The sequence below is a fragment of the Melampsora larici-populina genome (genome assembly GCF_000204055.1).
Source record: "Melampsora larici-populina 98AG31 unplaced genomic scaffold MELLAscaffold_38, whole genome shotgun sequence".
Lineage (NCBI taxonomy): Eukaryota > Fungi > Basidiomycota > Pucciniomycetes > Pucciniales > Melampsoraceae > Melampsora > Melampsora laricis-populina.
This window is the reverse complement of record NW_006768802.1, coordinates 269,276-294,205: the sequence shown is the minus strand read 5'-3', so window position 1 is coordinate 294,205 and position 24,930 is coordinate 269,276. Positions and strand designations below refer to the sequence as shown.

Below are 24,930 nucleotides of genomic sequence, written 5' to 3'. Positions count from 1 at the left end.
GAATTCTAGAGTCTAATGTTCCCCTTGTTGCATTCTGAGCCTCTGACCAGACCAAAGAGAGCGGTCAAGTTTTTGAAGCTGGAGCTGGATGGTACGGAAAGCTACGTTGGGAAAGAACTCGAGGCGCAGTCTTCGAAGCGGATGACACTTTTACTCCGTCCGCAGTATGTCTCCTTCTCAGCATCGGACTACAATCCCCAATTGTTGAGCACACGCCTGATGATATTATTTGTATCATGGTTCTATTATAGATTATGGCTCGGTTTGACGAGATCAACAATTTTGATCAGGCTGAGCATCCGGAAGACATCACAGACGCCCATTTTTTAGACTATTTGGAGCAAGGAAAGCAACTTTCTACCAATCCACAGTCGTCAAAGCCGCTCACTTACCGTGGAAAGACTGTGATGGTCACTGGCGCTGGCAACGGGGTGAGTAATTCTTGATATTAAACCAATGCATTACCATTTTTCTCATATCCATTCCGCTTCCAATACCTGAGGATAGCTAGGAACAGCCTATGCTTTGATGTATGGCAAGCTTGGTGCGAACGTCGTGGTGAACGATATGAACTCGGAAGCCGCGAGTAAAGTGGTGGATGAAATCAAACATCTCGGTGCTAAGGCAGTTGCCAATACTTCATCCGTTGAGGATGAACAGAAGGTCGTGAAGGCTGCTTTGGACAACTTTGGAAGCCTACATGTTATCGTTAACAACGCTGGTATACTGAGTGACAAGAGCTTTATCTCGATGACCAACGCTGAATGGGATATTATTCAGAAGGTTCATCTCAGGTGAACTTATAGCGTTTGTCATGCTGCGTGGCCAATCTTCATGAAACAAAAGTTCGGTAGGATACTCAACACTACTAGCGCTGTAGGTCTGTATCAAAACTTTGGTCAGGTATGTAAAACAAGTCTACTTAGGTGACAAAGATGAGTCCACCTGATGATCATCTCTGGTTCCCGATTGGATGTCCGATACACAATAGGCTAACTATAGTACGGCAAAGGCAGGCATTCTGGGCTTAACTAAGACTCTGGCAATCGAAGGCAAGAAGTATAACATATTCTGCAATACTATTGCTCCAAACGCCGGAACTGCGATGACGGCTACCATGTGGCCTGAAGAGCGAGTTCAAGCGTTTAAGCCCGACTTTGTCGCACCGCTGGTCGGCTATCTGACCAGTGAAACGAATGAAGAAACTAGTGGTCAGCTGTACGAAGCTAGCGGCGGTTGGTGTGCAGCTATTAGGTGGCAAAGATCATATGGGCTTTCAGTGAGGCATCTCTTCATTCTTGTCTCAAAACAGAACTCGTGTCAACTTCATTGTAACAGAAAACAATCGTAATTGTAAGATAAAGAAGTAATACAATTGTAACAAGAAAAGAGTGAAACCATTAAGCCACAGAATTCACGTTGTCCAGCTCCTCAGACAAGCGTGAAACTCTTCGTCTCTGCAGGTAAATATTGGTCAAAAAGCCTCCCAGCTGGGGGTTCTCATCAGCAAAATACGGAGAAAAACAAAAAAGAGTGACCAACATACCAGTTGTGTTGGAAATGATGATGATATCATCAAAGTATTTCTCCAAGGGTTATGAAAAACCATATCACCCCATACTATTCTTGTCGCCATTTGGCCACCCACCTCCAGGACAGGATTGAATACCAGGCTGCGGTGGTTGAAAAGCAAGACAGATCCCATTTCACTACAAAAGATTTAAAACAGCTGATCAGAAGGAGACGAGAATAAATAAGATACTTACTGAAGGTGACTTACAAAGTTATATTGAAAGTGATGGAAGCACGCAATCCATTTTCATGGTTTGAAGTTGCTGATTGTAATGCTCCTATAATGAAGCCTACAGCTGCTTCAATTCCCACGACACTAATGGAATAAGGTCAGCTTTTTGGGATGACTCAAAAAAAATCAGGGATCTTACATATATATTGATGAGGATTCATCCAGCAGGGTGGCACATATCCCCGCAGGACCTTGGGCAAATGACGTGAAGTCCTCTTCCTTTTGGGATTGGGAACTGAATATTAAAGGATTCCTCCATCTACAGCAAAGATACAAGAGTTGAATGGCGGTGAATGCCCCAACTAATTGAGATATAAAATGAATAATGATACAGCATTTTGGTATACGCCCTGAAAACTGCAAAATTACTGTGATTAGCTGATTTCAAAACAGTATCAATGCTGGAGATGACTTACAATGGCTAGCAGCGTAGTCCCAAAGTCTAGATATACCTCAGTACCAAGGAACCTAGCAAGATATCATGTGAAATAAATTGCTAGTCTAATGACTTTATGATAATAATCAGTCCCAGTTGATAATAGCGTATTGAATGAGCTTACTCAGTGGCAGCAGCAATAAGAATTGATTCATGTTGAAATCCTTTGATGTCCGTTGAACTTAGTACTGGGGAAGAAGCATGAGTTTAAAAAATTAAGAACAGAGAAAACAAGATATGAACGTACAAGCAAAAGGAATTCGACTTATGGTGACAAGAAATAATGTGCATAAGAACTCAGCGTAGCCATGATCAAAAAGTGTCATGAAAACACTTTGTACAATTTGACTATAGGTAGCAACACCAGCAAGAAAAGATGATGACATTACGACTTTATTGGTAGAGGGTATAGAGATGATGCAATGAATGAATGAGGATAGAAGATGCAACGAGAGACAAAACGACTTCTTTAAGAGCAGTGGTGGTCTTGTTAGATCAATCAGGAGCCACTCACTGCTCTTAGTTGGGATCAATAGCGCAATTCAACTCGAGAAGTGCAAACGTCCTGACGCAGAGCCCCGATCGTGTTTTTTAAGGTGGTTGGATTGCGGTTGCCTGAACGGTCTTAAAATTGGTATTTATGACCTTGTAAAATAAGGCACAACACTTATTCCCCTTTTGCAATCTAATATCCATTTTTGAAGTTTTTTTTTTCATTTGTTTTTTATTAATAATAAGACGTCTGAAAACACCATGTAAATGGCTTGGAGGATGTTCTAATCTTGGAGACTTTTCCCAGCGTGGCATCTGCTGAGATGAAGTGAGGCGAATGATTATTGTGTTGGTAGGTAAATGATCAACGACAATGTGTCACTTAACTTACACAAGACCATGCAAAATAGGGCATGCTTATGTAATCAGGACCTTGGCGTAGCAGTCTTGCAATTGAGGACTATGAGCTGGAGCTTGATCACCCAGCCCCGCTTTTTTAGTACTGGAGGGAAATGAGATTCTAAACGGAGAATGCAGGTGTTTACGTGCCTGTTGCTTGAGAATGCGATTGGAATCTATGGAACCAATACACATTCTTTTGAGTCAGACAAGAATGATATTGTCGTTTCGTTCCTTTCTTGCCATCTTTCTTGTTTTGAATATATATCGCACCAAGAATCGTTTTACCCCCGTATCAATCCTCACATTGTTCCATTTTTTCCACTCGACTCACTTGCCCTTCTCTTTACAACTCACATCTTATCAATCTTATTCTGCGATCGTCAATCTTTCATCATGTATTTAGAGAAGAATTCAGAAAGCATTCCTCACACACTTCCCGTCATCGCCCTAGAGGACAATCAGCACATCCACAAACAGCCAACGCATCTGACGAGCAGCATTTCCGAGTTCATTGGTGTTTTCATCTTTGTTGTGTGTGCTGAAACCATAAAGCTTTGTATGTGGCCAGCTCATATTTATTGGCGTTCAATCGATATGTTTGAATATCCAGCTGACTGATCTTTCATTCAGCATACCTCATGTCTGGGGACCATGCTTGGCCTCGTAATGTACACCCCCATCGATCCTTACAGGTTTAACTCATGTTTCTGATGCTAACGTTCTTCTACACCACGAACCCACCAAACCGGTTCCTGACCTAGGGCTGACCCCTGGTCAAGAACCGGTTCTGCTTGCCTAGGCGGAAACGTGTGTAGAACGTGCCCTGCCGAACCTGGGAGGAACTGGGCTTATAAGCCCGGTTCTGAACTGGTTTCAGGTTGGTGGAAAATCAGGGGCGCTCCAAATTTTGTGTCCAGCTCGCAGGCCGGCGCTTTCATTTGCTCCACATTGCTGTTTGCAGTACGCTTAACCAGTGATGCGTTTCTCCATTGACAACAAAATGAAACAATAACCAAACGTATTTACAAAAGGAAAAGAAGATGTTCCAAACCAAATAAAATGAGAGAAAAGGAAAAATCTTACATGAGAGAAAATGAAAGAAAAAGAAAGAAAAGGAAAAATGTTACAGCTACCTGACAGAAGACAAGATGAATGAAAAATACTTGCAAAGTAAAAAAGTAAAACAAAATCCTTCTTATATTACATACCTAGCTAAGTGATGCTATCACTCGGGCTCTTGATGGGAGGCCTCTGGTTGTTCTATAACAGCTCCGTGAGTCTGATCTAAGTGTTTGATTTGTGCTTGAACCTCATCTTCACTTGGCAACGCAAAGTCGGTGGTTCCCTTGATTTCAGTAAAGGTCCTATTCCCATCAAATTGGTCAAAGTCAAAGCGTAAAACTACGAGAAAGTAGCTGTTTTTTGAAAGAATGTGTTGAATCATAATGTGAAATGATCAATCAAAGGGAATTACAAACACAACAAAACAAGTAAAACTCACGCATAACGATAACGGACAGACTTAGTGCGCAAGTCTTCCAACTTATCGTCTACAACTCCCCAGAACGAATGGTTGTGGTAATACTTGCATCCTCTGTTAGAAACCATATTGTAAAATCAGCCTTTGTTATGTAGTAGGGATGAGATGAAGGCAATCTGCATGCAACTTACAAGCCACGCATAACGAGCTCTTCGAAGATGATCTATTTCTGCTAGAATATCTTCACGGACACGCACTTTGCCTCTGATAAAGTCGTGTTCTCTTTCATAGATCTATTGATATTCGAACTATGAGTCTAAATCATAACCAAAGAAAGAAAGAAAAATTGTTAGAAGAACAGGTACTGAGCGCTACTTACCTTCATAATGATCGACTCAATGGTTGGCACGTTCAAGAGGGACGGTGTTTTCTCGGCTCGATTTGGAATGTGGATGTTGGTGAGGAGCTGTAGAAGGAAAAAAAAAAGATGCAAAATTGATTGTCTGGGTGAAGATAGGAATGAAATTGCTTACGATTTTATTCAGATCCTTTCTGATCTCTTTCAAAATGACATTAAGCCACTTGTGAAAGTCTTTTGATTCAACAGGGTCCGGATTTCTGCCATATTGGGCTGGAAGCAATCTTTTTCTCCATTCAGACGGATTTTCAAGAATTTTATCCTGCAACATGAGATCAGTGAAAAAAGAAAGTATGAGAGAACAACAATTCAGAAAATTTGATTTACCAAAACGTTTGCAGACAGAGAGAGGGGAAGATGCTCTTGATTGCCTTGCTTGTCCCGGGTAGCCATGTATGCTTGAACATCACCTGTGATAATGCACTGAGTGGCTATCATACGTACAGTTTGCTTAAAGTGACCAAGACATCAGAGAACAAATGGTATCTTTGATCGTTATTTGAATTTGACTTACCCTAAGCTTGTGGGCCGGGTTCCACCCCTTCATTGGGCCTGATACCGATGATAAACTTTCAAGTAATTGGGTGATCTTGCTGGTAACAAACTCGTGATAATCATCAAGCTTTTTTTGAGATGCAAGCAGGTTTACCATCATGGCTGTGAAATGGTCTGATTTCTCGTGTACCTATAGGTTGAAATTGAGCTGTGTTCTCTCTCATGGAAAGTGTGGATTACGTTACTTACATTGCAGAGCTCACGTCCCTTGACCTTATAATCTTCATTGAGTTCAAGAATACTAGACAGCTCATTGAAGGTTTGTAATTGTTGACCAGTGAGATGCATCGGAATTGCTGGAATTTCTGGTTTAGCAGCAGGGCTTCGACTACCAGCAACTGAAGATCGGCCTGGACCATTGTCATCATTGTCATCATCATCGTTGTCCTCATTGATATTGTAGTCCTCATCGTCATTGTCATTTCCATCTTCATCGTCATTGTCGTGGCCTTTTTTGATTCGTTCTTGGTTTGATTTGTTGAAGATGCAAGGCGTGTTAGTTGAAGGAAGAATTTAAATCAAATATGGAGGAGAGACTTTACCATTTTCATTTCTGTCATTACGGGTTTTTGAGAGGTTTTCAAGGAAATCATGACTTCAGGTGATCAACCGCTCTCACGGTGGTTGATCACCTGTATTTTGAAAATCACTTGAGGGCCGGATCAGGTCGCGGTACTCTGCCAAAAATCCACCGGTATTCAACCATGTCTTGGTGGAACCTCCTGAAACCCGTTCCTCAACAAAAGGAGGGTTTGTGGTGTATCCGCACCCACTTCCGTCTTGCTCATCTCTTAATTCAGTTGGCGATAATTTACTTGTAATTCCTACTCACTACTTCAGACCAAGAACCCGCACAGAGACTGACGCACTTCCTCGTCATTCTCAAAGCTGTCCCCTTATCTTGGTTTTCGTATATGCGCTTTTCATCCCTTGCCCTTGCCTCATGAATGTTCATCTGAACCCTGGACTTACTCTGAGCCTCACTGTACGGCCTTTTCCACTACGCTTTGGCTCTTCATGATAACTAATACGCAGCATTGTAGATTTTTGGTAAATTCCCAGTGAAGGATTTATTTCCTTATCTTCTTGCACAGCTCCTCAGTGCAACATTTGGTGCTCTATGTGTACATGGTGGCTACCATCTATATACTGGCGTGATCTTGACTCAACTTTCAACTGCCGATGCCACCTTTGTTACTGTTTCAACCCTATGGTCCGTAGGCAGTACTGCTGGACCCGAACACAAACTATCTCATCGCCCCCCTGGTTTGTATTGTTCTTCTCAAACTAAGCTACCCAGTTGTTCAATCTACTTTTAACAATTTGACGCTAATGATGATGTGACCTTTTCAACAGTCTTATGACCTTCACTATTGAATGGCTATTTGCAATCACTACACAAAATATAATATTTTCTGGGCAGAAAATTAAATTATTGATACACAAAAATATTGAGAGGCCAGGAGAAGGGCAAAAAATAAATAAAAATATGCATCTTGTTCCCTGCGGTGAGAGCTTCACTCTCCATATTTTTCCATATTTCTACAGTCCGTATTGATAAGTGTACTAACAATAAACCTTCATAATGATCCAATTACAACCTGTAACAAGCACTGAAATTTGGCTCATTAGTGTTTAGAGAAACTTTTGATGTCTGAAAACACCTATAACTTTGTCAAATCTGCCTCAAAACACTCGATTTTAAGTGCATTGGAAAGCTGAACTCTTCCTCTCGAACTTTCATAAGATCAAGAACTATGTAGCTAGTATGACAATCATTCTATGGATCTGTATGTACAAAGTTATAAAAAAGAGATGGTATCTTTTTTAGCAGACCAGCATGCTGTGTGGTCCTATTATGAACTTTTTGGAGGACAATTCCAGCTTACCAATGCACCCAAAATCGAGCGTTTTGAGGCAGATTTGACAAAGTTATGAGTATTTTCAGAAATCAAAAGTTTCTCTAAACACTAAGGGCCCGTTCGGCTGTTTTTCCCAAAAGTCGTTACACAAAAGCGACTTTTCATTTTGCCCCATTTTCAAGGGGCAAAATGAAAAGCTGAATTTCGGCTTCTTCGTTTACCAAACAGTCAACCAAAAAGTTCAATGAAAGATCAAAAAGATCATTGTTGACCTTTTGATCACCGGTTGACAGTTCGGTAACGGTCATGTAAAAGGAGTTTTTGTGTCAAAACTTGAAAATTAATCGAATGAGTTTTAAATACATTGATCCATCAATAGAACATCCAAATTAGCGACTGTTACTCATCGAGTTCATAGTATAAATAAATCAGGAAATCTTAAACATCAAAGTTCATTACAACAATTCAGAACTTCAAGGACTACAAGTTAATGTAAATCAAAGAAATAGAAAGAAATCTTTGATTGGTTTACAAAGTGAATCCATTACTACTAATGGATTTGATTTGTTTGAATCGATGACGAGATGATGAGTAAGATGACTGATTTCATGAAATAAGAAAAGACAATGGTGGAAAGGCATGATTGATGGCGGCAAGGGGTTTTGAGTGGGTGAAGAGTGTCGAGTGGGTGAAGAGTGTTGAGTGGGTGAAGTTTGAGTGGGTGAGGTTGATCGATTGAGTCGAGGGGCAAAAGTTGATTTTCATCTCAAAAACAGCCTTGAGGCTGTTTTTGAAATTGAACGAACTTTTGACCAAAAGTAGCTTTTGATTTTGATCAAACAAACTTACCGAACACCGGAGTTTTTGACCAAAATCAAAAGCTACTTTTGGTCAAAAGCGCTTTTTGACTTTGGTGAAGCTTTTGGCCAAAAGTAGCTTTTGGGTTCCAGCCGAACGGGCCCTAATGAGCCAAATTTCAGTGCTTGTTACAGGTTGTAATTGGATGATTGTGAAGGTTTATTGTTAGTACACTTATCAATATGGACTGTAAAAATACGGAAAAATATGCAGAGTGAAGTTCTCAACGCAGGGAACAAGATGCATATTTTTATTCATTTTTTGCTCTCCTCCTGGCCTCTCAATATTTTTGTGTATCAATAATTTAATTTTCTGCCCAGAAAATATTATCTTTCTTGTAGTGAAGGTTGGCAAGTATGTTTATTCACTTAGATGTAGCTCAGTCAAAAGGCAAAATGTTTCTTGGTGGACCAGGGTGTTTACGTTGGTTGTAAGTGTTTCTTTTCCCCCTGGTTTTGGTGGTACAGATGATGTATAACTTTTTTACAACGGATATACTTTAGGAGTGTGATGTATTTTATGTCGGTCGTCTACTTCTTTGAAGCCCGACTAGTTATCAACACTGCGTACGGAATGGGAGTGTAAGTCAAAATTTGATCATTTGCAAAGCTCGACCAAGCTGATCACTTGTGATTTTAGTCAGATCGCCTCTTGGATTCTGCAGGTCAAACCACTTGCCCTTCAGTGGTCATGTGCAGCGACCACTTTTGTCAGCTTACCAGCATTCATGGTAAGATATTTAATTTTCTCCTTTGGTTTTTGTGACCGTGTTGACCCTCTCAACCTTTGTATTCTTTCTTAGGCTGGCGGTGCACTTTACAAGCTTCGCCATCCTGAGAAAATATCAAGGGCAGACTCAACAGAAAAGTGCATGGAGCCACTTGGGAGCGCTGAGCTTGTTTGATACATCTGCATCACGGTGTTGGATTGTCACCTTGCCCATACATTTGATTTACAAACAACTGATCATATCTCACATGATTCAATTTTGTAGAACATATTTATGTATAATGTTAACAACATTTCCTTGGAAAACAAGTTCATTTTCATGAACAAAATTTACTAGACCTTATTCATCATTCTCTCAACAAAAATAATCATCTTAGATTGCATTAGAGGAGGCAAGGTGTTGTTGCATGCTGAAAAGTGACCACCTGCGTCAAAATCCGGTCCTAATTCAGAAGTAGCACAACATTTAACATCACAACATGTGGCTAGAATGTTTCAATGTGTTTGCTGAATGTACAGCCCTTTGCATGATTGATGACTTTGGAGAAAAAAAAACCTCGAGTTTCTTCAAAAAGTGACCGAGTTTTTTTGAAAACCTACTGAATTTTTCAAAAACTCATTGACATTTGAAAATTTCAAGAAAAACTCATTGACTTTTTCAAAAACTCAGTAGTTTTTTGAAAAAACTCAGTCACTTTTTAAAAAAACTCAAGGTTTTTTTGTTGAAAACTCGAGGTTTTTTCTTCTTCAAAGTCATCAATCATGCAAAGGGCTGTAAGTTTTTGAAATTTCTTCCTGACTTTGTGACTCTTATGCGTGTTTATGATCACGTCTGACTTCAGATCTTTACCTCTCATGTTCGAAACATAGTTCAACAGAAGCTTTGTTAAGACTCGAAATCCCAATTCATCAGATTGAGAGTTTTTTCAAATTCAGAAGAAACAGGAGGAAATTCAAATTCACATCAAAATCAAAATGTGTTGAATCAAACAACTAGATTCAGGCTTGAATTTAGATGTTTGCCTTATGCTTCTAGAGAGTCTATTTTGTCTCAATGAACCAATGAATCAAGATTGTTGGATTAGTATTTTAAGAAAAGGACTACAATATGAAATTGTTTTTTTCTAGGTTATACAATTTTGTTGGTTTAAGAAACCCAAATCTGCAGTGGGTGGAATTGTGTGTAGCTCTTTTTCAACAGGATCTATAAAATGTGTTTCATAGGATCTTGCTAAACAATAGAATCAAAAATTAAATGTAGCATAAAAAACAATGTGATAACAAAAGAGAAATATATATAGACTGTTCAATTTTGATCAACCCCAAATGAAATAAAAATGATTGTCACTCAACTTGTGAATCTTAAAATGATGCCTATCCCTGATTATGTAGTTTTAGGTCTGACAAGTTGAATAAGATCAAATGGATTTTTTTGGTTTGCATTGTGAAGTTCAACACACTATATTACCATCAAGGTGACCAGATATCAACGGAATAAGAAAAGAGATAATTTACAATTTGCAAATCTATAAGCAGGCCTATTAGGGCAGTTCAAGTTAACCCAAAATGTTGTAAAATTATAAGTCTTTTAGCCTCAATGCGCTGTAAAATTGTAGACTTTCAACTTTGGTTGGCACAAGTATGTGCTCCTCAGGTAGGGCTTTCTCAGAGTTTTTCCGACTTTAAAAATTTATAAGCAGCATCTTGCTGTAGGCACAGTTCTGTTTTAGGGCTTTGTCAAACTTGAACTGCCCTATTGTAAGCAATCTCTACCCAAGCCTTCAGTTAGCTGAGTTACTAGGATTGATGTTGCCTCATCCCCAAAATTATGTCAATTGCCACTGAAAGCACTGAACTGGGACAAATATCAAAGAAACAGAAGGCAAAATTGTCAACCAATTGGACAAGTGTGTTGGGAACTGATGTTTATGTCTACAGTATGTCAATGGGTTCATAGGTCTAATGGCAGACAATGCTAACAACAAAGAGGGAAAAGGAAACTGTGCCCATTCAGGAGATATAGATGGGACTACTATCATGACTGAAACTGCTACAAATGGATGCAGGAGTGCATCCAGATTATTAGCCACTTGGGTTGCCTCAGCAAAGAAGACATAGAAGCCCGGTTTTCTCATCCTCAGGTCTTTATCATAGGCAATCAGACTTTGCCTCAAGACAATTCTTGTATATAAGCTGCAGACCAACACAATTCCAGGGTAAACATTAATTTACGTAACATATACTACACAGTGATACAGTGCCTTGGTTAATGCAAAATGGATGTTAATAAGGGGGCCCAAGTCAGAATTTTTACGGCCTTTTCGTAAAAAATTGGGGAAAGTTTTTTACGGTACCGTGCTGTAAAAACTTTTCCCAATTTGTAAAAAAGGACCGTAAAAATTTCTTTCAGATCTCCTTCTGAGCACTGATTTACGCAAATTTGCCTAAAAAAAAAAATTTACGCAATTGGGAAAAGTTTTTTATGATAAAAGTGGTAAAATTTTTTGACCTGAGCCCCCCTAATGTGTAACATTAGGCACAGGCATGGATAATGTAAAAAAGATTATGATGGATAATGATGTGATGCTCTACAATCACATGGCAATTGATAAACTATTTGCATTGCCTGATTGCACAGTTCCAATTGGTAGTGAGTCAAAAACAGTATTGAGATAAGAGTAGCGCGGCGGCTGGGCGCCCAATCGCTAGTAAAATTACTATCAGGAGTTGGGCAGTCACATTGGCGCATGTATGTTGATTTTGATTGTTCTTTTTTTGACAGAACCAGAATTCATATTTTATGTAAGAAACCATACGCTCTGGGTTGGTCATCTTCCCAGTGAGGTCGATCCGGCAGCAACTTGGGCTGCGCTTTAGGAAGTTGTCTAGTCGACAATATGCTACCTTCAGGTAGTAATAATCTTATGGACTCTCTATCACCCTCACTAGTTCTTGAATGAGGTCTCTAATGTGTATACGTTTCTTTGGGAGCACATAACACAATCACAGACGCCGTAATCCAGCTTGCAATCCTCAAAATGGGAGCAGAACAAGCAGTGTCTTAGACACAAATCGCTTAGTGTTGAGACTTCTTTTGATACCTCTGCGGATTGACTTACTAACACCGTGAGCTATTCTCGTCATGACATGAGCTATTGTAACTGTTTTGAATGAGGTTTAAAGGATCGGCCGCGCTAGTGAAACAGCCTCACTTTGAAGGCAGGGCTAAGCATAGAGGATTGCAATAAAGAATCGCGAAATTTTGCCTTGGCGGTAGCTAGCGGAGGTTTCTCTTTAGTGATGGACACTGCTATGAACATCATGTGATGCAATGAAAGGAAATGTTGTTAACATTATACATAAATATGTTTTACAAAATTGAATCATGTGAGATATGATCAGTTGTTTGTAAATCAAATGTATGGGCAAGGTGACAATCCAACACCGTGATGCAGATGTATCAAACAAGCTCAGCGCTCCCAAGTGGCTCCATGCACTTTTCTGTTGAGTCTGCCCTTGATATTTTCTCAGGATGGCGAAGCTTGTAAAGTGCACCGCCAGCCTAAGAAAGAAGACAAAGGTTGAGAGGGTCAACACGGTCACAAAAACCAAAGGAGAAAATTAAATATCTTACCATGAATGCTGGTAAGCTGACAAAAGTGGTCGCTGCACATGACCACTGAAGGGCAAGTGGTTTGACCTGCAGAATCCAAGAGGCGATCTGACTAAAATCACAAGTGATCAGCTTGGTCGAGCTTTGCAAATGATCAAATTTTGACTTACACTCCCATTCCGTACGCAGTGTTGATAACTAGTCGGGCTTCAAAGAAGTAGACGACCGACATAAAATACATCACACTCCTAAAGTATATCTGTTGTAAAAAAGTTATACATCATCTGTACCACCAAAACCAGGGGGAAAAGAAACACTTACAACCAACGTAAACACCCTGGTCCACCAAGAAACATTTTGCCTTTTGACTGAGCTACATCTAAGTGAATAAACATACTTGCCAACATTGCAAATAGCCATTCAATAGTGAAGGTCATAAGACTGTTGAAAAGGTCACATCATCATTAGCGTCAAATTGTTAAAAGTAGATTGAACAACTGGGTAGCTTAGTTTGAGAAGAACAATACAAACCAGGGGGGCGATGAGATAGTTTGTGTTCGGGTCCAGCAGTACTGCCTACGGACCATAGGGTTGAAACAGTAACAAAGGTGGCATTGGCAGTTGAAAGTTGAGTCAAGATCACGCCAGTATATAGATGGTAGCCACCATGTACACATAGAGCACCAAATGTTGCACCGAGGAGCTGTGCAAGAAGATAAGGAAATAAATCCTTCACTGGGAATTTACCAAAAATCTACAATGCTGTGTATTAGTTATCATGAAGAGCCAAAGCGTAGTGGAAAAGGCCGTACAGTGAGGCTCAGAGTAAGTCCAGGGTTCAGATGAACATTCATGAGGCGAGGGCAAGGGATGAAAAGCGCATATACAAAAACCAAGATAAGGGGACAGCTTTGAGAATGACGAGGAAGTGCGTCAGTCTCTGTGCGGGTTCTTGGTCTGAAGTAGTGAGTAGGACTTACAAGTAAATTATCGCCAACTGAATTAAGAGACGAGCAAGACGGAAGTGGGTGCGGATAGAAGAACGTTAGCATCAGAAACATGAGTTAAACCTGTAAGGATCGATGGGGGTGTACATTACGAGGCCAAGCATGGTCCCCAGACATGAGGTATGCTGAATGAAAGATCAGTCAGCTGGATATTCAAACATATCGATTGAACGCCAATAAATATGAGCTGGCCACATACAAAGCTTTATGGTTTCAGCACACACAACAAAGATGAAAACACCAATGAACTCGGAAATGCTGCTCGTCAGATGCGTTGGCTGTTTGTGGATGTGCTGATTGTCCTCTAGGGCGATGACGGGAAGTGTGTGAGGAATGCTTTCTGAATTCTTCTCTAAATACATGATGAAAGATTGACGATCGCAGAATAAGATTGATAAGATGTGAGTTGTAAAGAGAAGGGCAAGTGAGTCGAGTGGAAAAAATGGAACAATGTGAGGATTGATACGGGGGTAAAACGATTCTTGGTGCGATATATATTCAAAACAAGAAAGATGGCAAGAAAGGAACGAAACGACAATATCATTCTTGTCTGACTCAAAAGAATGTGTATTGGTTCCATAGATTCCAATCGCATTCTCAAGCAACAGGCACGTAAACACCTGCATTCTCCGTTTAGAATCTCATTTCCCTCCAGTACTAAAAAAGGCGGGCTGGGTGATCAAGCTCCAGCTCATAGTCCTCAATTGCAAGACTGCTACGCCAAGGTCCTGATTACATAAGCATGCCCTTTTTTGCATGGTCTTGTGTAAGTTAAGTGACACATTGTCGTTGATCATTTACCTACCAACACAATAATCATTCGCCTCACTTCATCTCAGCAGATGCCACGCTGGGAAAAGTCTCCAAGATTAGAACATCCTCCAAGCCATTTACATGGTGTTTTCAGACGTCTTATTATTAATAAAAAACAAATGAAAAAAAAAAACTTCAAAAATGGATATTAGATTGCAAAAGGGGAATAAGCGTTGTGCCTTATTTTACAAGGTCATAAATACCAATTTTAAGACCGTTCAGGCAACCGCAATCCAACCACCTTAAAAAACACGATCGGGGCTCTGCGTCAGGACGTTTGCACTTCTCGAGTTGAATTGCGCTATTGATCCCAACTAAGAGCAGTGAGTGGCTCCTGATTGATCTAACAAGACCACCACTGCTCTTAAAGAAGTCGTTTTGTCTCTCGTTGCATCTTCTATCCTCATTCATTCATTGCATCATCTCTATACCCTCTACCAATAAAGTCGTAATGTCATCATCTTTTCTTGCTGGTGTTGCTACCTATAGTCAAATTGTACAAAGTGTTTTCATGACACTTTTTGATCATGGCTACGCTGAGTTCTTATGCACATTCTTTCTTGTCACCATAAGTCGAATTCCTTTTGCTTGTACGTTCATATCTTGTTTTCTCTGTTCTTAATTTTTTAAACTCATGCTTCTTCCCCAGTACTAAGTTCAACGGACATCAAAGGATTTCAACATGAATCAATTCTTATTGCTGCTGCCACTGAGTAAGCTCATTCAATACGCTATTATCAACTGGGACTGATTATTATCATAAAGTCATTAGACTAGCAATTTATTTCACATGATATCTTGCTAGGTTCCTTGGTACTGAGGTATATCTAGACTTTGGGACTACGCTGCTAGCCATTGTAAGTCATCTCCAGCATTGATACTGTTTTGAAATCAGCTAATCACAGTAATTTTGCAGTTTTCAGGGCGTATACCAAAATGCTGTATCATTATTCATTTTATATCTCAATTAGTTGGGGCATTCACCGCCATTCAACTCTTGTATCTTTGCTGTAGATGGAGGAATCCTTTAATATTCAGTTCCCAATCCCAAAAGGAAGAGGACTTCACGTCATTTGCCCAAGGTCCTGCGGGGATATGTGCCACCCTGCTGGATGAATCCTCATCAATATATATGTAAGATCCCTGATTTTTTTTGAGTCATCCCAAAAAGCTGACCTTATTCCATTAGTGTCGTGGGAATTGAAGCAGCTGTAGGCTTCATTATAGGAGCATTACAATCAGCAACTTCAAACCATGAAAATGGATTGCGTGCTTCCATCACTTTCAATATAACTTTGTAAGTCACCTTCAGTAAGTATCTTATTTATTCTCGTCTCCTTCTGATCAGCTGTTTTAAATCTTTTGTAGTGAAATGGGATCTGTCTTGCTTTTCAACTACCGCAGCCTGGTATTCAATCCTGTCCTGGAGGTGGGTGGCCAAATGGCGACAAGAATAGTATGGGGTGATATGGTTTTTCATAACCCTTGGAGAAATACTTTGATGATATCATCATCATTTCCAACACAACTGGTATGTTGGTCACTCTTTTTTGTTTTTCTCCGTATTTTGCTGATGAGAACCCCCAGCTGGGAGGCTTTTTGACCAATATTTACCTGCAGAGACGAAGAGTTTCACGCTTGTCTGAGGAGCTGGACAACGTGAATTCTGTGGCTTAATGGTTTCACTCTTTTCTTGTTACAATTGTATTACGATTGTTTTCTGTTACAATGAAGTTGACACGAGTTCTTTTCTATATGTGGAACTAAAAGCCGTTTTGAGACAAGAATGAAGAGATGCCTCACTGAAAGCCCATATGATCTTTGCCACCTAATAGCTGCACACCAACCGCCGCTAGCTTCGTACAGCTGACCACTAGTTTCTTCATTCGTTTCACTGGTCAGATAGCCGACCAGCGGTGCGACAAAGTCGGGCTTAAACGCTTGAACTCGCTCTTCAGGCCACATGGTAGCCGTCATCGCAGTTCCGGCGTTTGGAGCAATAGTATTGCAGAATATGTTATACTTCTTGCCTTCGATTGCCAGAGTCTTAGTTAAGCCCAGAATGCCTGCCTTTGCCGTACTATAGTTAGCCTATTGTGTATCGGACATCCAATCGGGAACCAGAGATGATCATCAGGTGGACTCATCTTTGTCACCTAAGTAGACTTGTTTTACATACCTGACCAAAGTTTTGATACAGACCTACAGCGCTAGTAGTGTTGAGTATCCTACCGAACTTTTGTTTCATGAAGATTGGCCACGCAGCATGACAAACGCTATAAGTTCACCTGAGATGAACCTTCTGAATAATATCCCATTCAGCGTTGGTCATCGAGATAAAGCTCTTGTCACTCAGTATACCAGCGTTGTTAACGATAACATGTAGGCTTCCAAAGTTGTCCAAAGCAGCCTTCACGACCTTCTGTTCATCCTCAACGGATGAAGTATTGGCAACTGCCTTAGCACCGAGATGTTTGATTTCATCCACCACTTTACTCGCGGCTTCCGAGTTCATATCGTTCACCACGACGTTCGCACCAAGCTTGCCATACATCAAAGCATAGGCTGTTCCTAGCTATCCTCAGGTATTGGAAGCGGAATGGATATGAGAAAAATGGTAATGCATTGGTTTAATATCAAGAATTACTCACCCCGTTGCCAGCGCCAGTGACCATCACAGTCTTTCCACGGTAAGTGAGCGGCTTTGACGACTGTGGATTGGTAGAAAGTTGCTTTCCTTGCTCCAAATAGTCTAAAAAATGGGCGTCTGTGATGTCTTCTGGATGCTCAGCCTGATCAAAATTGTTGATCTCGTCAAACCGAGCCATAATCTATAATAGAACCATGATACAAATAATATCATCAGGCGTGTGCTCAACAATCGGGGATCGTAGTCCGATGCTGAGAAGGAGACATACTGCGGACGGAGTAAAAGTGTCATCCGCTTCGAAGACTGCGCCTCGAGTTCTTTCCCAACGTAGCTTTCCGTACCATCCAGCTCCAGCTTCAAAAACTTGACCGCTCTCTTTGGTCTGGTCAGAGGCTCAGAATGCAACAAGGGGAACAATAGACTCTAGAATTCTTAGATGCTGAAGACTCTCAACTGGTTAAGGAAGCCAAGCAATATAGAGCAGAGCCTGATGAATATACCTTTGACGAGCAGGATTCACAGGGGCCAAAATCAATGCTCACAACTATGTGAGTGTTGTAGACTTTCCTGAAAACTCCAAAAAAGATTCATTTTGTTTCAGAATCATTCAATTCATGAGTTTGGTAGTGTTCAGGCAATCAGGCTGTTTTGCTCAGATTTTTCTTGGTGTTGCTGGAGAATTCTCATTTTCTTCTTGGATGAGCATTCTTCACAGGGGCCAAAATAGATACTCACATACATGTGAGCGTTGTAGACTTTTTGGAATTCTGCAAAAAAGATTCATTTTCTTTCAGATTGATTCAATTCACAATCTTGTTTGTGTTCAGGTGATCATCCTGTGGTTGTCATATTTTACTTGACATTTATTGAGAAGGCTCATTTCCATCTTGGATGAGCAATAACTGATTCCCAATGAGTACTCAGGATCAGCTCATGAGGCACTGAATACTCAGCAATTTGTTCAAAATGAAGATGAGCACATGAACTATACCTTCCTGAGGCTTCATTTTTCAGTGAAGAAGCCTGCCCAGGGGCGTCCCATTTGAGCTGCTCAGCAAATACTCAGTAGCATCCCCTGACTGGATCACTGATGGGCCGGACTTTTCTCAGACTTCCTTGCTAAGGAATGAAGCCTGATAAAAGCGTCATCCCATCTGCTCATTGCTCAGCTAATCCTCAGTGATATCCCTGGATAAAGTTTTTCACACTGAGGGGCTGAGATCAACTGAGCAGCCCCTCAGCCAATACTCAGTGACATCCTTTGGATCCTTCTGATCCGGCCAGGAATGCCCCTGAGGACTAGCTGAGCAGGCCCTCATCCAATGAGCAGTGAAATCCTCCGGATCCTCCTGATCTCAGGGATGCCCCTGAGGAATAACTGAGCAGCCCCTCATCCAATGAGCAGTGAAATCCTCCGGATCCTCCTGATCTCAGGGATGCCCCTGAGGAATAACTGAGCAGCCCCTCATCCAATGAGCAGTGAAATCCTCCGGATCCTCCTGATCTCAGGGATGCCCCTGAGGAATAACTGAGCAGCTCAGTTGAACAAGCAGACGAGCCTCAGGCTTCATTCCCGAGCCATCAAGCTTGAGGCAAGCTTGGCGCTCTGTGATCCATCTGGGGGATACTTCAGAGACTTAGGTAAGGGAATACTCAGTTCAGCTCAGCCCCTAAGCTATACATTGGTGGCATCCCTTGGAGCTTACTGAACCAGGGAATGCCGCTCAGGATCAGCTGAGCAGATGGATCAGCCCTTCCTCAGGATTCTTTGCTCAGGAATAAATGCTGAGGAAGGCTTAGTTTGTCTGCTCAGTTCCTGATGATCACGTAATCAGCTGACAAACAGAAAGAAAAGGGAACAAATGGGAAACAAATGGGAAACAAATGGGAAACAAATTGGAAACAAATGGGAAACAAATGGGAACAAAACAGGAAAATTTCAATGCTCACATAGTTGTGAGCATTAATTTTTGCCCCTGTGCTTTGGGCTCAGTCTCCGAGATGAATATTCAGGATTTGCTCATGAGGCATACTCAGAACCGCTCAGAACCTCTCCAAGATGGAAACAAACTCTTTTTTTTCACCACCCTTCCCAATACATGTCAGCACTACACCACAAATTTACCCTGCTTTTGTTGAAATTTGGTTTGCGGGGTACCAAAGAATCACGACCAGAACCCGGCTCAAATTCCGCGGGGTTTTTAGCATAGACCGGTTTTTTGACGGGTTGAGTTTGATATCTTCATTGTCCAAGTCTTGATTCTTTACCTTAGTCTTCAAATCTTACTTCAATCTTGCCTTCTTCTCCTTCTCCAATTAACTCTCGCCATCTTCCTTCTTCAATCTCTCCTTCTAAATATTTAATTACTTGCGTTCCTCCTGAATCTTTACCTTCTGATCATCCTTGTACATTTTTAGCTTGTACTGGTTATGGTCCTGCTCAAGCTTTTTGTTAAATGCCCTCTTTCTTTACTTTTGACTCTTCTAGATTTACACCTTGAACTCAACACTCACATTCTCCAATTCATCACAACTGCTCAAGACCAACGGATTGGTGAAGTTCCTAACACTGCCAGGATTAAACACTGTCCCTAATGGAATAATGATCACTTTTGCACTAATTGCTTAGCATTTATATGGCCAAAATTAATTATCCCCAAAAAGCAACACATTATCCCAATTAGGACAGTGTTTAATCCTGGCAGTGTAACCTCAACGACCAATGACCTATTCAGTTTCTAACGTTAGTTCCCAAACCTTCTCTTCAGCCGATCAACAATAACATAAAAAGGATGATTTTTCCCTTTTCTTCTCTGTATATATATTAGATCGCACTTGGTTTTGCAAGAGTTTGGAGACAAGTAGATGCAGAAGATCAAATCTTAGGAAGATTAGCAACACAAATTGCCAATAAATTAATGGGAAAATATAAAGCATTCTTTGATCCTAGAAGTATGAATTTTTAATTGATTAATAAGAACTATAACGATCACTTTATGAATAAGCTGATGAGTAATAATTGTTTTTTTTCCTTTGGAAGTTGATATAGGTGATTATGTTGTTGTTACAAATGCTAGATTAATTAAAGTCACAGGAAAAAAAGAAGCCCAAAAGATTCATTATTCTCATAGTCAATATCCAGGAGCATTAAAAGAAACACCATATTCAAAACTATTAGAACAAAATCCACCCATGGTTTGTTTCTTCTTTTTTCCCATTTCCCAATCAATTTTTAACTAAACCTTTAATAAACTTTTTTTTTGTTTTTTGTTTTAAAGATTTTAAGAAAAGCAGTTTCAGGAATGTTACCAAAAAATAAAACAAGAGATAGAAGATTAGAAAGATCATCAATTCATGCTGATGAATCTCATCAATATCAATCCAATCTATTCAAAGATTATACTAAACCTAATTTCAATACTACAACAACATCATCATCTCATTCTTGAATCGATCAGAACTTGCAATTATACTCTTTTCAATAATTCCTAGATCCATTACATGTTGAGTGGTTACTCAAAGAACAATGATCCTTTGGTTTTCTAGGATCATCCTTGTACAGAGCTTTCATAAAATATCAAATTTTTAACTCGGTTTTGATTACTTTGATCACTGAAATATTTAAATCTAAACAGAATTTGACTCTGATGTAAAAATATAACCTCAATGACCAATATGAAAGAGAGTTTATAATTTGGTTCCTATGTTCGTTCCTATAGAAAAAATCAATACTTGTTATAAATACGCTTCTAAAGTGAATAATTGAAAAGAACAACAGTGTGATTCAAATATTCCCAGAACCAGTTGAACTTGTAGATCCAGTCAATTTGCATCCTTTGAACAAAAAAAATCATACAGAAGAATTTTAAAGTCTTCTGATCCCTTGGGCTCACCTACTTGTCTCACTAATTCCAAAAGACAAGAGGAAGTTGACATCCAAAAATTGAAGGTTTCAATCTGAACATGAGGTATCCAACAATCATAGAATCTTTACCATCAAACAAACAGTAAAATAACACCTTTATACAAATTCAATTTGCACCAAAAACTTTGATCTTATCTTTGCAAGAATTACAAGTTTTCACTACAAAAAAACATTATTGTAGTGACCAAATTCTATACAAGAGAAGAAGAAAAAAAATAATCAATCAGACTAGTCATTGTTTTTGGATCACTACGCATGTGCGTTAGGACGATAAGTACTCCTAGTTTAGCTACTGTTGTTAACATATTTGGATCTGCTTGACCACCTGATACATCATTTACTATTGTTGCCCCAGCAGCAGCTCTAGCAACATCTGACTTGAAAGTATCAATACTAATATGACATTTTACATCATGAGTTTCTCTTAGAGCTTGAATCACCGGAACAGTTCTACAAATTTCTTCTTTAGTTGTGACTTCATCTGCACCAGGTCTAGTAGACATTCCACCAATATCAATTATATCTGTACCATTCTTGATTTGATTTAGAGATTTTTGAATCACATCAGATGGTTCAAAGATGAACCACTATCTGAGAATGAATCAGGTGTACAATTTAAGATAGACATTAGATGTGTCCATTTTGAAAGCTCGAGAGTAGGACATTTTGATGAATTTCCGGAATGGGATTTGGGTTACTGTTGATGGTTCTGATTTTGTAAGACGTGATAGAAGAGAACCAATAGTGACACAATGTTGTGGATGTAGTACATGAGCTGCAATACTACAAAGTGTGAAGAAAAACAATTTGAGCCTGGAATAGACTAGACTTGAGAAAGAATCAAACCTTACTCGTTTAATGGTTCTAAAACAAATTGTCAACTTGACATCCCAATATGGGGTATCTTTAAATGATCTTTGTTGGTGAGTTGTGAATCAAACATTAAAATATCAATATCGATAGGTTGTGGTCCGTTACTTTGACTTGTATCAAGATCTCTTCCATAGCTCTTTTTGATAGATTTCAGCACATTAAGAAGATCAAAAGGGTCTAACGGTGTTGAAATCTATAAGAAGTAAAGAAAACTTTGTTGTCAGACTACTGAATGGAAGAGGATTTTTTGGATAGGTAATCATCTACCTTACAAGCGGTGTTGAGGAATTGAGATTGATTCACAACATACATTGGTTCACTTTCATACATAAAACTTGTATCCAATAATTTAGCATTTGCACCTCCTAATTCTATTGGTTGACAAAGTCGATCTAAAGCTGAAGAAATATTTTCAAGTCGATTTCCCATATTTGAGCCTAAGCCAATATAAACTACATGATCTAATTCATCAAGTTGATGTGAAGGCGATGATGAACGAGAACTGATTTGAAGATTTGAAGCTGAGCCATAGTTGGCTCCTGTGATGTTCCTTCCTGCAGTCAATTTTTCAGTTGATGAGCGTGTATGTTTCCCCAAATGCAATCACTGAAGGCTTTTCTATCCGGACGGTTACTTTTTTGATCGTTTGTGTGTTAGTTTGGTCTACTGATGTAGAGGTAGGCTGTCAAAGCGAGAGCAAGGTATCTGCCAATGAAGTCGCCAAAGCTTTGACTGTAAAAAATGAAGATTTCTTGACATGTGTGATAATCAAATAGACGATTTAATTAAAGTCAACAGTGAAGCCATGATTTGTTTTGTAATTTGATTAATTTTAATGTTGAATTTTGTTTGATTTTTGAAGGATCAGTAGTAGAAGGAAAGTTCAAAGAAGAGAATCAAAATGAGATCCGAAAGATTAATAAATTGATCAAGATTAAAGAGATCAATAAACTGATGAGTTCAAAATAAGTTGAAGTTTGTAGATTAGTTAAATCAAGTTCTAACGATTGATAATTGAAGGTTGATTGAGTCTCTTGTGATTACTGGTGCATCCAAGAAATATGACAATGGTGTGATGCACAAGAAAGGAGTGTGTAAAACTTGCAAGGATATCACAGGTTTGTAAGGTCTGCAAAAGGGATGTGAAAGTGATTGCTGTCAGCTGACAGTCAGCACTGTCGGGGATGACCCAGTTGCCCTTGTTCCCAAAACAGTTTGGGTTGGTGTTGTAAAACCCAACACGGGGCTAGCTTGACAATAGCCCAGCCAGCCACAGGTGTCCCCCCAATCAGCAGGTGTCAAGGGATGCCGCTGAGGATGAGCTGAGGGGCTTAGATGAAGTGAGCAGATGGGCCAGCCCGCCCTCAAGCTTCTTTGCTAAGGAATTTTGCCTGAGGGAGGCCTGACTCATCTCCTCAGTTTCTGTTGATCACATAATGAGCTGACAAGCAGAAAGAAAAGGGAAACAAATGGGAACAAATCAGGAAAATTTCAACGCTCACATAGTTGTGAGCATCAATTTTTGCCCCTGTGAACGTAGTATGAGGGTATTTGTAAACTTTTTTTCGACAACTTCCAAAGTACTTTCACTTTATCAGGGATATAATGGTGAGATAACTTGACCTTGACATAATCTCTAAACACACTCCATTTAGCTTTACCTGCAGTAGTATTCAATCTATTACTCCAAATCAAATCAAGTTCAGTGGGTAATTTGTTTTCAAACACTTCATGATTTGATCTTTCGATTAATGATTCTACTAAATCGTCACGTATTTGTAACGCGACTTCAAAAGTCGAGCCGGTTGATCAACTTGACGCATATATGACTCATAGAAAGCTCGTGCGATGTTTGAGGATTAGATCTTGGATTCTCTGCTTCTTCTTCTTCCTCATCATCACTATTGGTCAACTTGGAGCTCCAAGATCAAGAAGATGTTGTATAAGTAAACAGAAACGATTCGTAAAGAAAAAACTTGAATATACAGTCAAACCCCTCTAAAGCCATACCCTTTGGGAGACGGGGAAACCTATGGGTATAGAGGGGACATGTCTTTGTTGAGGAACCCCTCTATAGACATACATCCATGGCTTTACATTGAAAACCCTCTAAATTTATAAAAACCATGGCTTTAGAGGGTGGGCATTCCACAACCATAGAACATATCCCTCTAAAGACATGGAAACATGGCTTTAGAGGGTGGTCCGTGTACAGCCATAGAAAATAGGACTTTATACGGGTCTTGTTGTTGAAAAAGTCTAACTTGCTATCAAATATTTCAGTATCTGCTGTGTTAATTTTTTGTGAGAAGAATACATTTAAAATTGTAACTACATCACAAGATTTGTTTAATTTCTACTAAAGGAGAAAGTGATGGAGGGCTGAATTTTGTTGGCAAAATAGGTCTTGCTGGTCAATGCGCTTTCAAGAGCAGGGAGAAGGGCGTCAACAGCTGTTGCTTTGGGCATATCAGTACTTTCAATGAATTGTGTAAGCAAAGATACTGCCTTCAAAGCTTCAGAAGCTGTTGGAGGTATCCCCTTTCCTACCTCCCTATTAGCCATTTTTCTATGGCTTTACATTAAAAAGATTGATTTTTTTTTGGATTCTGGGTATGGGTTAAGGGGTTAGACGGAACTATGGGTTTTTCACACATTTTGGCCCCTCTCAACTTGGGAGAACCAAAAAACCATCACTATAGACGGGTTAAGGCTTTAGAGGGGTACTGCTTTAGAGGGGTTTGACTGTATATGAATTTTATTTTTTGTTACACCTCGGCGACCTTTCTACCGGGATGTGGCGTGGCTGAAAGGTCACGTGGAAGATCTGTGCTGGCTTTCACGGCTAAGGGACAGGTGGTTGAAAGGCCTGACTGTCAGGGTTCTCCCGATGGCCTCTCGTTCTCAATTAAAAAAAGCATTGGTAGCTTTGGCAGGGAAGCAGGCTACAAGGAAGCTTATGTAAGCTCAATGTTGATAATTCTGTTTGATCAATTCAAACACCCTCCAGTTT

General features: G+C 39.9%; 9 protein-coding genes across 9 annotated transcripts; 4 read left to right on the top strand and 5 right to left on the bottom strand.

Moving 5' to 3' along the window:
- Positions 1-15: 15 nt before the first annotated feature.
- MELLADRAFT_90522 (uncharacterized protein) lies at positions 16-798 on the top strand (the record flags this gene model as incomplete). Its single annotated transcript, XM_007413769.1, has 4 exons — positions 16-91; positions 139-164; positions 252-431; positions 508-798. 4 exons carry the CDS (start codon positions 16-18, stop codon positions 796-798), a joined length of 573 nt encoding a protein of 190 aa, XP_007413831.1.
- A 307-nt stretch (positions 799-1,105) lies between these two features.
- MELLADRAFT_90521 (uncharacterized protein) lies at positions 1,106-1,351 on the top strand (the record flags this gene model as incomplete). Its single annotated transcript, XM_007413770.1, has 1 exon — positions 1,106-1,351. The coding sequence occupies one exon, from the start codon at positions 1,106-1,108 to the stop codon at positions 1,349-1,351; it is 246 nt and encodes an 81-aa protein (XP_007413832.1).
- Positions 1,352-1,400: 49 nt separating this feature from the next.
- On the bottom strand, positions 1,401-2,626 carry MELLADRAFT_90520 (uncharacterized protein; the record flags this gene model as incomplete). The annotated part of the gene is made up of 7 exons (XM_007413647.1): positions 1,401-1,499; positions 1,547-1,709; positions 1,781-1,888; positions 1,944-2,154; positions 2,221-2,246; positions 2,365-2,428; positions 2,488-2,626. 7 exons carry the CDS (start codon positions 2,624-2,626, stop codon positions 1,401-1,403), a joined length of 810 nt encoding a protein of 269 aa, XP_007413709.1.
- A 1,733-nt stretch (positions 2,627-4,359) lies between these two features.
- Positions 4,360-6,542, bottom strand: MELLADRAFT_90519 (uncharacterized protein; the record flags this gene model as incomplete). The annotated part of the gene is made up of 12 exons (XM_007413646.1): positions 4,360-4,498; positions 4,636-4,718; positions 4,806-4,824; positions 4,872-4,930; positions 4,994-5,080; positions 5,148-5,294; positions 5,360-5,482; positions 5,547-5,717; positions 5,777-6,051; positions 6,130-6,140; positions 6,207-6,370; positions 6,420-6,542. The coding sequence occupies 12 exons, from the start codon at positions 6,540-6,542 to the stop codon at positions 4,360-4,362; spliced, it is 1,401 nt and encodes a 466-aa protein (XP_007413708.1).
- Positions 6,543-12,496: 5,954 nt separating this feature from the next.
- On the bottom strand, positions 12,497-14,018 carry MELLADRAFT_65907 (uncharacterized protein; the record flags this gene model as incomplete). The annotated part of the gene is made up of 7 exons (XM_007413645.1): positions 12,497-12,598; positions 12,671-12,761; positions 12,820-12,897; positions 12,971-13,090; positions 13,234-13,403; positions 13,630-13,646; positions 13,856-14,018. 7 exons carry the CDS (start codon positions 14,016-14,018, stop codon positions 12,497-12,499), a joined length of 741 nt encoding a protein of 246 aa, XP_007413707.1.
- A 902-nt stretch (positions 14,019-14,920) lies between these two features.
- On the top strand, positions 14,921-16,146 carry MELLADRAFT_90517 (uncharacterized protein; the record flags this gene model as incomplete). Its single annotated transcript, XM_007413771.1, has 7 exons — positions 14,921-15,059; positions 15,119-15,182; positions 15,301-15,326; positions 15,393-15,603; positions 15,659-15,766; positions 15,838-16,000; positions 16,048-16,146. The coding sequence occupies 7 exons, from the start codon at positions 14,921-14,923 to the stop codon at positions 16,144-16,146; spliced, it is 810 nt and encodes a 269-aa protein (XP_007413833.1).
- A 607-nt stretch (positions 16,147-16,753) lies between these two features.
- Positions 16,754-17,297, bottom strand: MELLADRAFT_90516 (uncharacterized protein; the record flags this gene model as incomplete). Its single annotated transcript, XM_007413644.1, has 2 exons — positions 16,754-17,044; positions 17,121-17,297. The coding sequence occupies 2 exons, from the start codon at positions 17,295-17,297 to the stop codon at positions 16,754-16,756; spliced, it is 468 nt and encodes a 155-aa protein (XP_007413706.1).
- A 2,544-nt stretch (positions 17,298-19,841) lies between these two features.
- Positions 19,842-20,568, top strand: MELLADRAFT_90515 (uncharacterized protein; the record flags this gene model as incomplete). Its single annotated transcript, XM_007413772.1, has 4 exons — positions 19,842-19,862; positions 19,948-20,071; positions 20,160-20,314; positions 20,398-20,568. The coding sequence occupies 4 exons, from the start codon at positions 19,842-19,844 to the stop codon at positions 20,566-20,568; spliced, it is 471 nt and encodes a 156-aa protein (XP_007413834.1).
- A 667-nt stretch (positions 20,569-21,235) lies between these two features.
- Positions 21,236-22,247, bottom strand: MELLADRAFT_90514 (uncharacterized protein; the record flags this gene model as incomplete). Its single annotated transcript, XM_007413643.1, has 4 exons — positions 21,236-21,631; positions 21,743-21,827; positions 21,932-22,110; positions 22,185-22,247. 4 exons carry the CDS (start codon positions 22,245-22,247, stop codon positions 21,236-21,238), a joined length of 723 nt encoding a protein of 240 aa, XP_007413705.1.
- Between the last annotated feature and the right edge of the window lie 2,683 nt (positions 22,248-24,930).